Raw genomic sequence first — 16,111 nt, 5'->3', positions numbered from 1 at the left:
CAATGTGTTTAGGAATCGCGGGTCTGCAGTTGGTATTTACTGAATGAAGATAAATCACCACTGTCATAATGCTTGTTTTGTTTCCACCTCCGAAGCAAATCTGCAAAACATGTATTATATAATTTATTTAAAGGCTTTTTCTGCAGGGGCTGCATAATTTCCTACTTGAGGCTCTTTAAAGACGCAGAATTGAACAGTAAACACTTTAAAATGAATAAAAAGCTTCATTGACAGCCAGAAACTTGGACGTTGCAAAAGCGCAGCTGAAGCATCAGATGTTGCGTTGCCATGGAGATGTTATCTTGTCATGTGGTGACACAATTTAGAAATTATGTGCTTTGGTTAGGAGAAATTATGTAACAGCCTCCTCTCCTCTCCTCCCTGCACGTCCAAGACTGTTATAGCACAGATAGACGTAAGAGATGTAATAAAACACAGGCTGCCACTGAATCCCAGTGACAGAGACATAAAACGCAGGGACGGGAGGATGTAGATTGAGAAGGAGGAGAGAGTCTGACTGTGTGTGTGTGTGTGTGTGTTCCTACAACCTGTGCTCGCTCTTTTAGCTTTTTCCCCAGTCTAATCATCCTCCTGCAGGGCAAACGTCTCTCCTCTCACTGCGTTTGGTTCACTGAATCTTTTACTGAGAGACACAAAGAGATGAAAGTATGAAGGGATGTGGAGATGGTGGAGTAGGAGGTAGAGTGGTGGGTTTTCATAAGTGAGGATGCTGGTTTTTGCAAGGGAGGAGAGGCGGAGTGGGATGATAGGTGAAGTGTACACAGAGAGAGAGAGAGAGAGATGGATGGATGGATGGATGAATAGGAGAGAGAGAGAAAGTGTTTCCACTAAGAATAGCAGCTCTTGTGGTGACCCAGTGCCCCGGGACACAACCACTTCAATAAGAGCCTCCATCACTTCACGTAATGCTAAGCACTAGTGAGCACACGCTCCACTGTAGGTGTGTGTCTTTGCTTCTGAACGTGTTTTAAACAAAGATCCCAAAGTCAAACAATTTATTGTTATTTCATTTTCTCGTTCACTTTCTTTTTCAAATTTAGCCTCTGTCATTTTGTTCTAGATGCTGCCATTTCAATACACTTTTGTGCAACAGTTACTGGACATACAACAATGTTATTGAGATTTTTCTGTATGAAAATGTGCAAAATAATTACTTTTATTTTATGCGTCAATTCTTTCATTACATCACCCGTCCTCTTCAGTGTGCATTTTCATAGACCAGTTGTGAAGTATAGGATTACAATAGCACAATAGCTTAAACCAGAGGTTCCCAACCTTTTTTAAGGCAGTGATCCCATTTTGATATCTTTCTCCAGAGAGATTTTATTTTCTAGAATTAGTTTTTGATTATTTTTGTTACAGTGTGTTAATACAAATCCAGAGTAGGCCTGTATTAGTGACAAAATGCACCACCTCTGGATTTATTTTAGAGAAAGTTTAAGTATAGAGTGCAGTTGTTTGATATAGTGTGTGATTATTAAAATATTGTTTTAATCAGTCATTTTTATTTACCAATTACTCAACATTTCTGGCGACCTCATTTTATTTTTAGCCAGCACCACGTGGCGTCACGAACCCAAGGTTGCAAAACTTTGGCCTAAACTATTCTGCTTCTGCTTCAGGTGTTTAATGGAAAGGGTGGGGAAGAGGTGATTATTTTAAAGTGAGAGTGATTTGTGATGTTGTAGTTGTGCTTATTGTGTTCTGTAATCAAGCCAGTCTGGTGACAAGTGTAAAGCCTCCCCAGGCAAGAGCCACAGCCCCCCCACCAGCATCCTGGGCCGACAGGAGCCCCCCACCGTTGTAGGTTCTAAATGCATCTTAAAAGTATACTTCGGTGGGAACTCTCAACATCCTAACCATACTTATAGTATATAGTAGACAGTACAGTATATACTCATTGAGTTTGTAGTGTATAGTGCGGAGTGTGCCATTTCAAACACAGCCAGTGTGTTTGTCATGGTTCTGAAAGTCTAAACCAGGCCTCCTTTGTTTGAAAATGCAGACTGAAGTTGAAGGTGTTTGCTCTCAAAGGAAAGAAGAATAAACAGTTCAGTGCTTCTTCTCTCTCTGTTTCCTCAGCATTACTTCCTCATTGTGTTCGGACACGACGGACAGAAACCTCTGGAGCTGCGGACAGAAGAGGAGTATGAATGTGATGAATGGGTAGAGGCCATCCAGCAGGCCAGGTAAATACCACTATTTCTACATTAGTGGAATGTTACAAAGAGCATAATACTATAAACCACAAACAAGCGTTGTCCAACCATACGTCCGAGCAACCGTTACTATGTAAGCGAGGTCTGACATGCTCAGAGCAGGCACAATGGTGAAGCGGTGTGCTCAGATACCAGGTACTCCAAGAGTTTGGTTGGGGGAGTCGTGTTCTTTCCATTCTCAAAGCCGAAAACACAACTGGAGCAATGTCTACAATGGACTATAAAACAAAAAAAACATCTCAGGGATGTGTGTGTCAGTGTGCGTTTATGTGTAGTATGGGAGATGTGTATGTTTTTAACGTTATCTAATCTTGTCTGCACTAATGTGTATGTTCAGTAAAATGACAAAAAAGCTTGATTTGATTTGATTTTGATTAAATAAGGTAACATAACTATACATTTGCGTACCTCGTGAAAGGCGACTATGGTATACAGTTATGAGCAACTATCATTATATTACTATATTACTATCAATATTCCAGTCAACATCCTCCTGAAGCATACAAGTCTCTCAGTCTATATTAATCTATATCAACAGGCTTTGTTACCACTTAGCAGTGTTACTAGCTGCTATCTTATTAGCCTTGGGTCACCTGTAGGTTCAGCTAGCTAGTTAATGTAACAATTAGCATAAGGAGGATACGTACAATACAATATAAGAAAACTTGCCCAGCAGTGCAGACTGTGGTCAAGTGAGCCGTTATCTGCAGGAGCATGAATGGTCTGGTGTGTTTTCGCTTCAATAGTTGTAATGTCCCCTTCGTTGTTTATTTAAATATGTTGAATATATCCCTCCACAGAATATTGTAACCCCTTTTGCCTGGATCTGGAGGATATTGCGCAGGTGTTGCTCCAAAAAGTGTCACTAACAAGTACCGGTAGACTTCTCCCAGCCATTACAGATGAGACCATGACGGACATCCCAAAAGTAAATAAGGGGGGGGCGAAAGGTCAATTGCAGTAATTATTACCGTGGATGTGCTTAGTATATATTTCCATTGAATTATTAGCAGAAAATACAATTTAGTCTGAGTTACAAGTTTTCCTAAACTCGATGCATTGAACATGTCATCAACTGTTGTTTTAGTCATCCCAATTTAGTCCTTTGAATTAATTACACTTATTATTATCTTATTATTATACTTTATTGGCAAAATGTTTAAAATTGTTTGGCCAAAGTCAACTCCTTTGCTAACAGCAAGAACAACAAAACAATTTGCCCCAGTGCTCTGATCTGTATTTACTAGGGCTGTTACGATTAGTTTCAGCAATGGTTGGAATCCAATCACGATTTGGTGTTGCTGATTCGATTCATTGATGAATTTGTTAATTTGGAACAATTCGATCCGAAATGATTCAGTGACTTGAAATCGATTCAGTAACTTTTTAGCCCAAAAAATAATTCAACCAGTGTGAAAGTGAAATAAATACATGGATACTGGACAATACAGGCGAGCTTCCCTAGATCCCTGTTGTTTCTTGTAAAGGAATAGTCTATAAATTATTTATAGACATTATTTATATAGACAAATTAGGTTTTATCTGACTCTTCCGCTTATTGTTTTTACCATGAAAATATTACAATATTGAAAATTTAAAACTTGCCGTTGGGGTTGAAAAGCTTCCTTCACGCTCTGCTAGGAGGGGGAGGGGATCTTCACTCTGCAGTTTCTGTCTCGAACAACACGGAGCAGCCTGTGGCAGCGGCTCTGTATTGAAAGCGGATCGGCGAACACAGCAGCGCGCATCTGCCGATATCAATACACGTAAAACACGCAAAAATCGGCCAATTAAATAGGTCGGCCGTTGAATTTGTCGGTCACTAATTGTCACACATTTAGTATTTGCTTAACACATTTTCAGAAACATAAAACTAACCATAAAAAAGACACTATCATACACATTACACTTTACATTTCTATACATTTTACAGATAAATTTCATTTTCCTTGCTAACAATGTGCTTGGTTTTAGTTACTCAGACATCATCATTGAACGAGAGGTGCTGATGCAGAAATACATCCATCTTGTACAAATTGTGGAGACTGAGAAAGTTGCAGCAAATCAACTGAGAACTCAGCTGGAGGATCAGGACACTGAAATTGAGAGGCTGAAATCAGAGGTACGTAGTGTGTGTTTATTGTTTCCGTGCGTGTTCATAACTGACTCTTACACACTCCTGATGTGCAGCAGCAGAGCGATGGCTGTCTGAGGTCTTTAGTCGCCTCTGAGCGTGGGAGGAATAGCCCAGTGTTCAATAAAGACAGTCCATCAGCTTCCTTACACACAGCTGCTGATTCATTATGTTTATTGAATGCTGTGTTTCTCCGCCTCTGCCGTGACTGCGCAATAAATCCTGACACTTGTGTGCACACCATACAGTTACTTGACCTTTTTAACGATTCTTCAGAACTTCCTTTTATACACAAACACACCAAAGCAGGAACAATGATGCATTAGCTTATGATAAGGTTTGGTGATAAAATCGTCACCCAATCTTATGTGAAGTAAACCTATGGGCTGAGATTTGTGCCACTAGAAACTGAATTTGAATAGTTGGTATTGAATTTGAAAGTAACAACTTGAAATTGAATTTACTGTTTTGAAACTGAATTAGTAACTTGAAATTGTATTTTCTAGTTTCAAAAGAGTAAATTCAATTTCAAGTTGTTACTTTCAAATTGCTCAAATTGTCCAAATATTTTTTTCTACCGATGGTAAAAATCCATAATATGATATGGCAACATTTTTTTTTTAATTGATTCTATTTCTTATAAGGTAAGTTACAGTAATTAAAGCTGCAGTATGCAAATATTTTTGGCATCATTTGGTCAAAAATATATACTAGCCTTTGAGTAGATTGTAATTAAAAGTGTTCTGAGAGTACGCTGAACCTCTGTGCTTTCTCTCTCTGTATTTGAGCTTTAGAAATCCAGAAGCGTGACGCTCTTTTATGGCCAGATATGTGCCTCATGAGCTGTTTTGGGCATTACTATTGGCTGCTCAACAGAAGTCGATACACGTTGTAGTTAAAGCTGCAATGGTGGACGTTCCAGGAGGGCATTATGCAAAACGGCTTACATGGTAAAGCAAGAAAAAAGGGGGGCGTAGTTGATTCCATTCAAGTCTTACAATTCTACATACTGCAGCTTTAAGAATCAGTTTTCATTCACAATGGTGAAAGAGCTACAGTGTATATATATATTTGAATGTAATATAGATAAAAAATTAAAAGCTTTCACATCATTTCCTTCCTCTGCAACTGAGTTTCAAGTCCATTATCTGATGTTTGTCTTCCCATCGTTTCTTCTGTCTTTCTCAGCTCAGGCGAGGCCTGAGTGAGGGTGATGTGTTCGTATCACTTCAGCTTTTGATTATTAACTATACTAAGCATGTCATCATGTGGTTTGATAGCTTGGCTGGTCTTTTTCCAGACCTCCTCACCAGTGATATGTTTGGTATAAGATATTTGTGAGAGTCTCCTGTAGCATATGAAAAGATGGAGATGGTGGGTGAGTGCTGTAGACTTTTGATTGCAGACTGAGGTTTTTGACTTTCCTATGAGCTTGAGTTTTGCCATTCTGGTAATTATTTCCTGTTTCAGTCCTTCATGCTTGAGACTCGACACCATTTCCGCTGTTTCATGTTTTCGACAAAGCTGTTGCTATTTCCAATATAAAGACCTAAAAGTGGTGTTTTGTGAATGCACCAAAAGATGAACCAACGTAATATCAATCATGTATAATGATTGCTGATTGTGTAAATTCGTGCAGCTAATAAACAAAGGATTAGAGAATGTGTAAAGCAGGTTTCTGTTGGTGATCCATCTCATTAAAACATGATCATCTTGGTTTGTGTAATGTGTATATTACTGTGTATGTATGAATAATTCAAAGTTTCCCGTTGCATGACGATGCCTTTGGTTTTATATGGTATGTTTTTTCCATTTGAGAAGAAGTCTGACCATAGAGTGATGCAGACGATCCAAAGCCTTTCTTAATGCTCACTGGTGTCTGCACAAACAACAGCAGTGCCAAGAAAAGGCTTTTATCAGCTGTGTTCCAATTTGGTCATCAATGTCAATTAAATATTGATGCTTTCAAATATCAAGCTCACAAAGTGAAAGAAATGCTGTTTTTGCAGCATCAGCTAAGCTTTCATCAGTTAGTGTTTCGTCTTTTTTATGTGTTTAGATGATTTGAAACATAACTTTTATTAATTTAATTGACTTTTTTGACATCATAAGTGTTTATTTTTAATATGCAAAAAAACTATAATAACAATGGAAAATAAAGCATATACAAAAATAATAATGCATCGAATACATATTTGAAAAGGAGCAAGTAGACGTATCACTTAAAGTCTTTCACCCTTTCTCCATAAAATAAATTATAATAGCAATCTTTCATGTAACCTGACTAAATGCTCCTCCCTAATACTTATATATAAATAAAAATGTATTTTATCACTTTTATTGACAAAATGATAATGGTTTTAAATGGTTTTCAGCTAGGCCTGAGCAATATATCAAGATTTAGTGACCGGGCGTTTACATTCAATTAAATGTTTTTTAATTAAAAAACATGATTAAAAAAATTGATTTTGATTTTTCATGAAACGATACGATAATTGTGCGTTGAAATATTGCAATAAAATGCCAATTTTTTTTTTTGTACACCCTTATTCTTTCCCCTTGGATGTTTTTTAGATTATTGTTATTATTTTTTTAGAATTAGACGTTATGCTTGTGACCTGTAAAACATTGATTTTAATTTAAACTGAATTACAGTGAAAAGTGAAACACTTCAGTGTTAGTATTTTTGATTGTATGTTTCTTCAAAGATTGTGGCTCTCAACAAAACGAAGGAACGAATGCGACCGTACCATGTGTACCATGAAAATGAAGATCCGGATATTAAAAAGATTAAGAAGGTAAATAAATCTATTCTTTATATGTCTGTGTGCTACACGCAGCCCAGTGAAAAACAGTCGTCTCCTTTCTGCAGGTCCAGAGTTTTATGCGAGGTTGGCTCTGTCGGAGGAAGTGGAAGATCATTGTGCAGGACTACATCTGCTCCCCCCACGCTGAGAGCATGAGGAAGAGGAATCAGATCGTCTTCAACATGGTGGAAGCAGAGACGGAGTAAGTGAAGCTCATTTCTACATTTAGAAATGTGAGGCGGTTTTGAAGCTGCAGATGAAATAAAAGCAACAATTTAAACTCAGGCTTGAGGAGGTCGACATGTTTGACAAACTGTGACGTAGTGATTACTCAAGGAAGTGCTCCATTCACATACAGTAACTTACACTTGTTTGATGAGGTTAAAGGCATCCAATGGTTGCCATGGTAACATAGAGTTGTTTTAAGAAATCTTTTTTGTTCAGCTAACAGGCATGTGCGGAACTGTAATAAGATGAATGTTAGTGGCAAGTCCCATGTCCCCTTTCATGATCAGTGTAACACAGGGCCGGCCTTCCCTACAGGCAACACAGGCGGCTGCCTAGGGGCGCCAAACTGGACCCCCCGAAATTTTTTTATTTTTTTTTTTAATAATAATTTAAAAAGGTAAAACAAACGTGAAACACACCCTTTACAATCACTGTACATATTTTCTCTTAATTGAATATTATTATTAAAAATCTGTAACTTCTACCCATGTTTATATTCATTTTATTTTAATTCTTGTTCTATTCTATGTAATTGTATTGTGTTGTTTGCACATTGTGTTCTTTGGTTTTAAGATTGTTGTTACTGTCTAGTAAAACCAAACAGAAAAGTAGAAATGTCTTTGTATTGAAATCCAAATCAGAATCAGAAACACTTTATTATCCCAGAGAGACATTGCTTGTGTTACTGCAGATATTTTAATGAATATTAATTTTATTCTCTTTGAATTTAAATTTATATCAAACTTTTCAATCTTTTTCATGCAGCGTAGTACAGGAAATCAATCACTATAACAGTTTTTGACTGAATGATGAACAAAATGATGTTTAATTCAGGTTAAGGAATGTTTGATCTGTGGTTTAGGTTTGAAGGCATTTTTTTAACTTTGCCAAGGAGGTTATTTATTTATTTTTTCTCTGTGAACAGTCTCATTTAAAAACTCATTGACAGATTTTGATGAAATTTTCAGGTAATATCCAAAATGGGATAATGAACAAGTGATTAAATTTTAGACGTGGTCCGGAAATTTGTGGCAATTCATGGAGGGTCCTGACTGCTTCTCTATTTATATTCTAGTTTTCAATGTCAATGTCACGCTGTTTTAAAAAAAAAAAAAATTATCGTACCCCTTGACAATTTGCTAACCCCTTTTGTGTGCCTGTACCCCACTTTGGGAACCTGTAATAATTGCAGTGCAGTAATATGGACCTGCTCTGCTGTATCCTGTAAAACGAGTCCTGATAAGTTTGTGTTTGTGTGACGATAGATACGTCCACCAGCTCTACATCCTGGTGAACTGTTTCCTTCGACCTCTAAGAATGGCCGCCAGCTCCAAGAAACCTCCCATCAACCACGATGACGTCAGCAGCATCTTCCTCAACAGGTTCCTTTCCTCTTTCAAATGAATTCAGTTATTATTATCCAGCATGAGAAACTAATGAATGACTCATATTATTCGCTTTGTTTTGATGTGGCTTCAGTGAGACCATCATGTTCCTGCATGAAATCTTTCATCAAGGCCTGAAGGCGCGTTTGGCTAACTGGCCGACGCTGGTGCTGGGTAAGGTCTCAGTCAACCTGGTTACGTATGCAAAGCTTTTTCATTCTCTTTCACATCAAGGCCAGCATTTCATTGGCCCTCCAACATCCTGCTTGGATTGTTCCTACGTCAGCCATGACGTACTTACACACACACACACACACACACACACACACACACGGTCACAGGCTCTCACTCTCATTTCACTATCTCATTCTGCTACATATCGTACTCCTTTTTTCTCCACAGACAATGACTACCCAGACCAGCAGAGCACCCATAATTTCACCTTTCAAAACAAAAGCCCACACATCAGACACACGTCACCAAGGAGACGGGGCCAGCAAATTAGGCCCCGTTGATTAAACACGCCGTCCTTATCGGGCTGACACTACACGTCGGCTCTTGATCAACAAACGGCACTCATTGCTCATTCCTTTCATTCTGGGAAAGGTTATTGATTCATTATTTAACCTCCAGCACTTCACATTTCCAACCAGCGCTGACAGGAGATAGAAAAATAAAGCCATTTATTTTTAAATTGATTTGACGCTACATTTTTAGTGGCGTTTTATTGGAACGTTTGCTGTGGTATGGTTTAATAAACAAGGGTTGATTGTGCTCCAAATATAGCTAATGTTGCTAGCTTTTAGCTATTAGGATATGGACTTTTATGTGAGGCCCTCTGTCTAATTATGTGCAACCCCTACAGCAATGTAAATGTACAAAATGACACCTAAAATACCCAAATTTACAGAAAAATACTGAAAAGGACTGGAAAAATACACAAAATTACTCCAAAACCACACAAAACAACAAAAATACACAACACATTTTTTTTTTAGACAACAAAAAATTTAATAAAAAAACAACAAAAATACACAAAATTATACTGAAAACACACAAAACAATGACAAAAATACACAAACAATGTACAAATGAACAAGGAAAATACACAAAAAATGTACAAAAGGACAAGAAAAATACACAACAAAAATAAATTAAAAATCAGCAAAAAATACACAAAAATACTCTAAAAATGCACATTACAACAAAAATTTACAAAAGGACAGGAAAAATACACAAAATTACGCCAAAAACAAAACAAAACAACAAAATTATACTAAAAACACACAAAACAACAACAAAAATACACAAAAAATGTACAAAAGGGCAAGAAAAACTCACAACAAAAAATGTGCAAAAAGACAGCAAAAAATACACTAAATGACTCTTAAAAACACAAAACAAATATAAAACAGCGCTACTTTTTTATAGTGGAGTTTTATTGAAACATAGCTATGGTCTGGTTTGATAAACAATGGCATATTGTGCTTTAAATATTGCTAATATTGCTAGCTTTTAGCTCTTAGGATAGGGACTTTTACTCTGGAATGAATGTGTGTTTTTGTGTGGTTTGTACCTTCAGCTGACCTGTTCGACATCCTGCTGCCCATGCTCAACATCTACCAGGAGTTTGTGCGTAACCATCAGTACAGTCTGCAGGTTTTGGCAAACTGTAAACAGAACAGGGACTTTGATAAACTGCTGAAACAGTACGAGTCCAACGCTGCCTGTGAGGGGAGGATGCTGGAGACCTTCCTCACATACCCAATGTTTCAGGTACAAAACGTGCACGTACATTTTTCTCTTATATTAGCTACGTTATTCCTGGAGAGCGCTACTTCCTGTATTAATCTTTGCCTCACACCAGTTCTTCTCAAAGTGTACGGCGCGACAAACGGGAGGAAAATTTAGATTTCACACCAATCTTCTTCATTGACAATAAAGATCATTAACACTAAAAAAATGCCAACACACAAAGACAGTAAAAAATAGAAGCCTAGAAATGTAGCAGAAATTAAAAGAGCATTAGATTATTAGACTGCGTTAGATATGCGACAAAATGTAAAGTGGAATTAAAGTGCAAAAATAATGATTTTTGTCGGCATGTACTTCAAACTTTGAATAGCTGACTTAAAATATGTATTTCCTTTTTCGTTTTATTAAGCTTTTTGTCACAGATTTCAAACAATGTTTTGTTATTTCCTGTATTTTAACTGCTGCACTTTAACATTAGTTATGTTATGCAGGTGATTAGTATATTTAGTTTTTGATTTTTGATTTATTAAAGAAATATGATGTTACTTCTTCCTTGTTAGTTCAATAAATTGGGAAATGTGTTATTTGTCAGGATTATACTGGGGGGGCAAATGGCGCATGTGGGGCTTGAACGTTCACCTTTGTTAAAAGCGTGGAACACCCAAATAGTTTAACAATCAAGAAAAAGCAAGCATTAAAAAATCATATAAAAATGTACATTTATAAAGCACTTTTCGTACGTACAAAACTGTCCCCAAAGTTCTTTCTTTACATTTTTAAAAACAATAATTTACTTTTTTATGCATTTTTTAAAAAAAGAAGCCAACTCACCCCCACAACCTAATTAAGTTTTTTTTTTTAAACAATCTTATCATCATTTGCTCCTCTAGGAACATAAATGATAATTCTCCATAAACAATGATAGTAATGTAAAGTGTTTTAACACTATTTTCTCTCCATTAAGATTCCTCGTTACATCATTACTTTACATGAACTTCTGGCTCACACACCTCACGAACATGTGGAGCGTAAAAGTCTGGAATTTGCAAAGTCTAAATTGGAGGAACTGTCCAGGTACGCGTTAAATACTCATAACTGTTTAGATAGGATATATACAGTAGGTACCTAATGTACACGTGTGTGTTTGTCAGAGTGATGCATGATGAGGTGAGTGACACAGAGAACATCAGGAAGAACCTGGCCATTGAGAGGATGATCGTAGAGGGATGTGACATCCTGCTCGATACCAGCCAGACCTTCGTCAGACAGGGTGAGTCTTCATCACTCCTGCTCAGGACATCAGGTGCTTTCATTTATCATACAATAGTACATCACCATTTTACATCTATAATAATATATAATAATAATCCCAAATTAGGTGTTTAATGCAGCTCCATACTTCCAACAAAACATGATGTAATTATTCACTGTTCCCAGTACAAACTAATCCTCTTTATTACACTGACTGATCAATTATGACAACTGATCAGCTTTTCCTTACAAACTTAGAATTACAGACAATCTGTTTATATTATTATTTTACATGCAGCCCTAAGTCTAATATTGTGTGTGTCGCCCCCTAAAATAAATGTACAAAATGACTCCAAAAAGACAGATATTGACAAAATATACACAAAATAACAGCAAAAATACACAAAGAACTTCAAAAACAAACAAAATCACAGAAAAAGGCACAAAAGGACAACAAAAATACATTTTTAAAACACAGCTAATTGACTCAATGCCCGTACACTATCTTTTCATATATTTGAAAAAAAAAACTTTGGGGAAATGAGTGGCTACCCCACCCCCACTCAGGTTGTTTTATTACCTTCCACAAAGCGCAGAGGTTATGTTTGTGGTTATGTTTGACCCTGCGTTTGTTTGTCTGTCTGTCTGTCTGTCTGTCTGTCTGTCTGTCTGTTAGCAAGATAACTTGAAAAATTATGAAGAGTCTGGATGAAATTTTCAGGAAATGTTGATAATGGGACAAGGAACAGGTGTTTACATTTTGGTGATATTCTGGATTACCAAAAATGAGAAAATACCACTCGTGGAAATCACAATATGGGTGAGCCTGCTCCTTTAAGCGCGGTGGCTTGTGGGTAATGTAGTAGTGGTAGGGAACTGAATATATATTTAATGTACAGGTGGATAAAACATGTTATTTTCTACAGGTTCTCTGATCCAGCTGCCCTCAGTGGAACGAGGGAAGCTCAGTAAAGTCCGTCTGGGGTCTTTGTCTCTGAAGAAGGAGGGGGAACGACAGTGTTTCCTCTTCACCAAACATTTCCTCGTGTGTACTCGCAGCTCTGGGGGGAAACTGCACCTTCTTAAGGTGAGAAGTTCCTCCATTCAAAGTCGAAACATATGAGCATTTAATAACTGTTCTAACTCTATTCATTTCAGCAAGGAGGAGTTTTGTCTCTAATTGACTGCACTCTCATAGAAGAGCCAGATGCCAATGATGAGGAGAGTAAGTTTTTTCCACACTCGCTCTTTTCTATGCCTGCGTTCTGATTGGCTCATTTAGAGCTTTCATCATTTCAATGAGGTTAATTGGGTGTGAGACGCTGAGCTGCCAGAAATCAACTCCTTTCATACATCACAAGTTCTCCCCTTTAAATGTCAGCTTTTGATCTTTTACCTTCTTTCCCCTTTTACAAGTCCACTTTTTTCTTTCATTTTATTAATAGAGAGACGCACGCACACGTGCACAGATGCCCTCAAAAAACCAAGAATATTTTCTGAACAATTTGAGCCCATTTTTGCGTATTTTAACCTGTTTTCATCACTTTTTCCTGCCATATTTTTCCTCCTTTTAATGAATTATTGTTACATTACTTCATCATCAAATTTCAATGCATTTTTTGCACTTTCCAGACATTTTTGGCACTTTTCCCACCTAATGTCACATAACCTCTTCTCACCATATTTAATGATTATTGTTGTCAATTTAACCACATTCATGATTTGTCATGCCCATTTTTTGCCAGTTTAACCTCAGTGTTCCTAGTAATTGTTACAATATTGACAATTTGAACCCCTTTTTACCTTTTTTTTTGTCCGTTTTCTGCCCACTCTAATTTACAACTTTGAACCAATGTCTGTGGTTTTTAATAAAAATCCCATTTTTGTCACTTTCAACCCATTTTTATCTCTGCATAAAAACAAAGATATACATATTTAAGATGACTAATACTATGGCCCAAATAATAATAATAAACTTCCTGGATAACAGTCACTAATTCTAGAAAAAAATGTCTTGATTTCAAAATAAGGGTCACGATCCAAAAAAGGTTGGGAACCACTGTCTTAATGGATGCTTTGTGTAGGCAGGACTGCTTCTGGAACCTGATTGGACAATGTGACAGGTCACTGTGCACACATGAAGAATGTGCACATGAGTATAGCAAGCTAACATTATCACATGATCAATAATTAATAATAACTGTTGTAATTATTACAATATTTATGATGTTATTTAATGTATCTTATTTGAGAACTCAATGTACAGTACACACACATGCACACACAGATGTACACTCGGTAACCCAGGGGTTCTCAACCTTGGGATCAGGACCCTATTTGGGGTCACGAGACACTGGAAAGGGGTAACCAGATATCTTCAAGAAACTAAGAATATTTTTGAACCATTTTTGCTTATTTTTAATTTGAAACTACATCACTTTTTCTTGGCATATTTCATGCCCATTATTTGCCAGTGTGACTTCATTTTTCCTACTTTTTTCTGCCACTTTTAAGCCAATATTGACACTTTTTGACACATTTTTACCACTTTTTCTCTCCTTTTTTGGCCGCTCTAATTTGCTCATTTCTGTGGTTATAAAATCCCATTTCCCTCCTTTTTCCACCATTTGTTGGTCACTTTTAACCCATTTTATTTCTGATTACAACAAGGATTTACTTATTTGAGATGACTGTGTACTATGGCCCAAATGATAACAGTGGCTATTGTTCAGATAAATAAAACAATAAATAAATGTGGTTATCACAGATTCATAGAACAATGGACCATCATTTTTGCTGACTTTAGGGATGCGCCCCAAAAAGCTCTGTCCTTTATTCCCTCTTATAGATGCGGGTCCCTGGTCTCTGGCACCTCTATTTTGGGGGGGGCGTAAACTGAAAAGGTTAAGAACCACTGATAAATAATATATGGATATAAATATGGATAAATGTCAGTGAGAGGGGTTCATTTCCCAAAGTGTTTTGCTCACTCACACTTATCTTAACTCGACTCTTCAGCCTCAAGGGGAGAAAGCAGCTCTGCCTAATTAACCTTCTGTGTGCGCGTGTGTGTGTGTGTGCGTGCGTGTGCGTAGGAGATTTTTTATGATTATGATAATGATCATTAAGAGCTTTAATTCACATGTGTTTGTTCTCACAGCCAAAGCCGGTGGTCAGGTGTTTGGTCAACTGGACTTTAAGCTGGTGGTGGAGCCGTCAGACTCTCCTTCATTTACTGTGGTGTTACTGGCTCCGTCACGGCAGGAGAAAGCTGCATGGACCAGTGACATTAGCCAGGTAACACACACACACACACACGCACGCGCACGCACACACACACATTGAACAACAAGAAGCACCAAATAGAGAGAGTGAGACTCCCAGGGGAAAAGAGAAAGCTTAGTGATACGTAAACACAGACGAGTGCAGCTCTCGAGAGAGTTTAACTCACTGTCTCAGTACTTCACAAACAAAGCAACAACAACACACGAGGAAGAGGCACTGGACAAATTAAAACGGCTAATTAAACAAGCAGATTATTTTCATGTTTGTGCCATAAACAGATACAGAAAAAATAGACAAAAGTACTCCAAAAACACACAAAACAAGAAAAAATTTACAAAAAGACAGCAAAAATACACAAAATGACAACAAAAATACACAAAATGACAACAAAAATACACAAAATTACTCTCTTAAAAATGCAGAAAACGACAACAAATCGACATAAATACACACAATGACCCAAAAATACCTACATGCCCAGAAAAAATACACAAAAGGACAAGAAATTACAGCAATAACCCACAACAATGGGTTTTCATATAAAAAGACAGCAAAAAATTACAAAAAGACAGCAAACATTTACATAAGGACAGTAAAAAATACACAAATTGAATCCAAACACACACAAAACGTCTCAGAAAACTGACAAAACAACAACAAAAACAAAAGCAATGAAAAAAATACACAAAATGTAAACTATAAATCAATAAATAAATAAATAAATATACAAGATGAAAACTAAAAAACACAAAACGAGATCACAAACACACAAAACCTTCATTCTTTTCTGTATTAATACTCAGACTATATATATTACTCCAAAAATACAAAATGACACCATAAACGCACAAAAAGACACATATTATATAATGTAAAACAGAAATACACAAATGTGATGCCAAAAACACATAAAACAACAAAAAAAGATATACTACTCCTTTGTTCTTTCCTGTATTAATGGTCAGATTATTCTGAATACTAATACAAATGTAGATATTGTGTGAATTATACAATCATAGTTTTGTT

General features: G+C 36.8%; 1 protein-coding gene across 4 annotated transcripts in view; it reads left to right on the top strand.

Annotated features, from left to right (window-relative positions):
* The window catches only part of LOC114470210 (ras-specific guanine nucleotide-releasing factor 2), a 63,705-nt gene that overhangs the window by 20,338 nt on the left and 27,256 nt on the right, over window positions 1-16,111 (top strand). For all 4 annotated transcript variants that reach the window (XM_028458247.1, XM_028458248.1, XM_028458246.1 and 1 more), the window contains exons 2-13: window positions 2,104-2,210; window positions 4,215-4,362; window positions 7,083-7,172; window positions 7,247-7,383; window positions 8,675-8,791; window positions 8,889-8,968; window positions 10,377-10,570; window positions 11,514-11,623; window positions 11,701-11,819; window positions 12,727-12,887; window positions 12,959-13,025; window positions 14,961-15,097. In XM_028458247.1, the coding sequence (XP_028314048.1) occupies window positions 2,104-2,210; window positions 4,215-4,362; window positions 7,083-7,172; window positions 7,247-7,383; window positions 8,675-8,791; window positions 8,889-8,968; window positions 10,377-10,570; window positions 11,514-11,623; window positions 11,701-11,819; window positions 12,727-12,887; window positions 12,959-13,025; window positions 14,961-15,097 (1,467 nt within the window). The remainder of the gene's footprint in view (window positions 1-2,103; window positions 2,211-4,214; window positions 4,363-7,082; window positions 7,173-7,246; window positions 7,384-8,674; window positions 8,792-8,888; window positions 8,969-10,376; window positions 10,571-11,513; window positions 11,624-11,700; window positions 11,820-12,726; window positions 12,888-12,958; window positions 13,026-14,960; window positions 15,098-16,111) is intronic.

The sequence above is a fragment of the Gouania willdenowi genome, chromosome 9 (genome assembly GCF_900634775.1).
Source record: "Gouania willdenowi chromosome 9, fGouWil2.1, whole genome shotgun sequence".
Taxonomy (NCBI): domain Eukaryota; kingdom Metazoa; phylum Chordata; class Actinopteri; order Blenniiformes; family Gobiesocidae; genus Gouania; species Gouania willdenowi.
The sequence above is the reverse complement of the archived record's forward strand: the minus strand, read 5'-3'. Positions and strand labels throughout refer to the sequence as shown.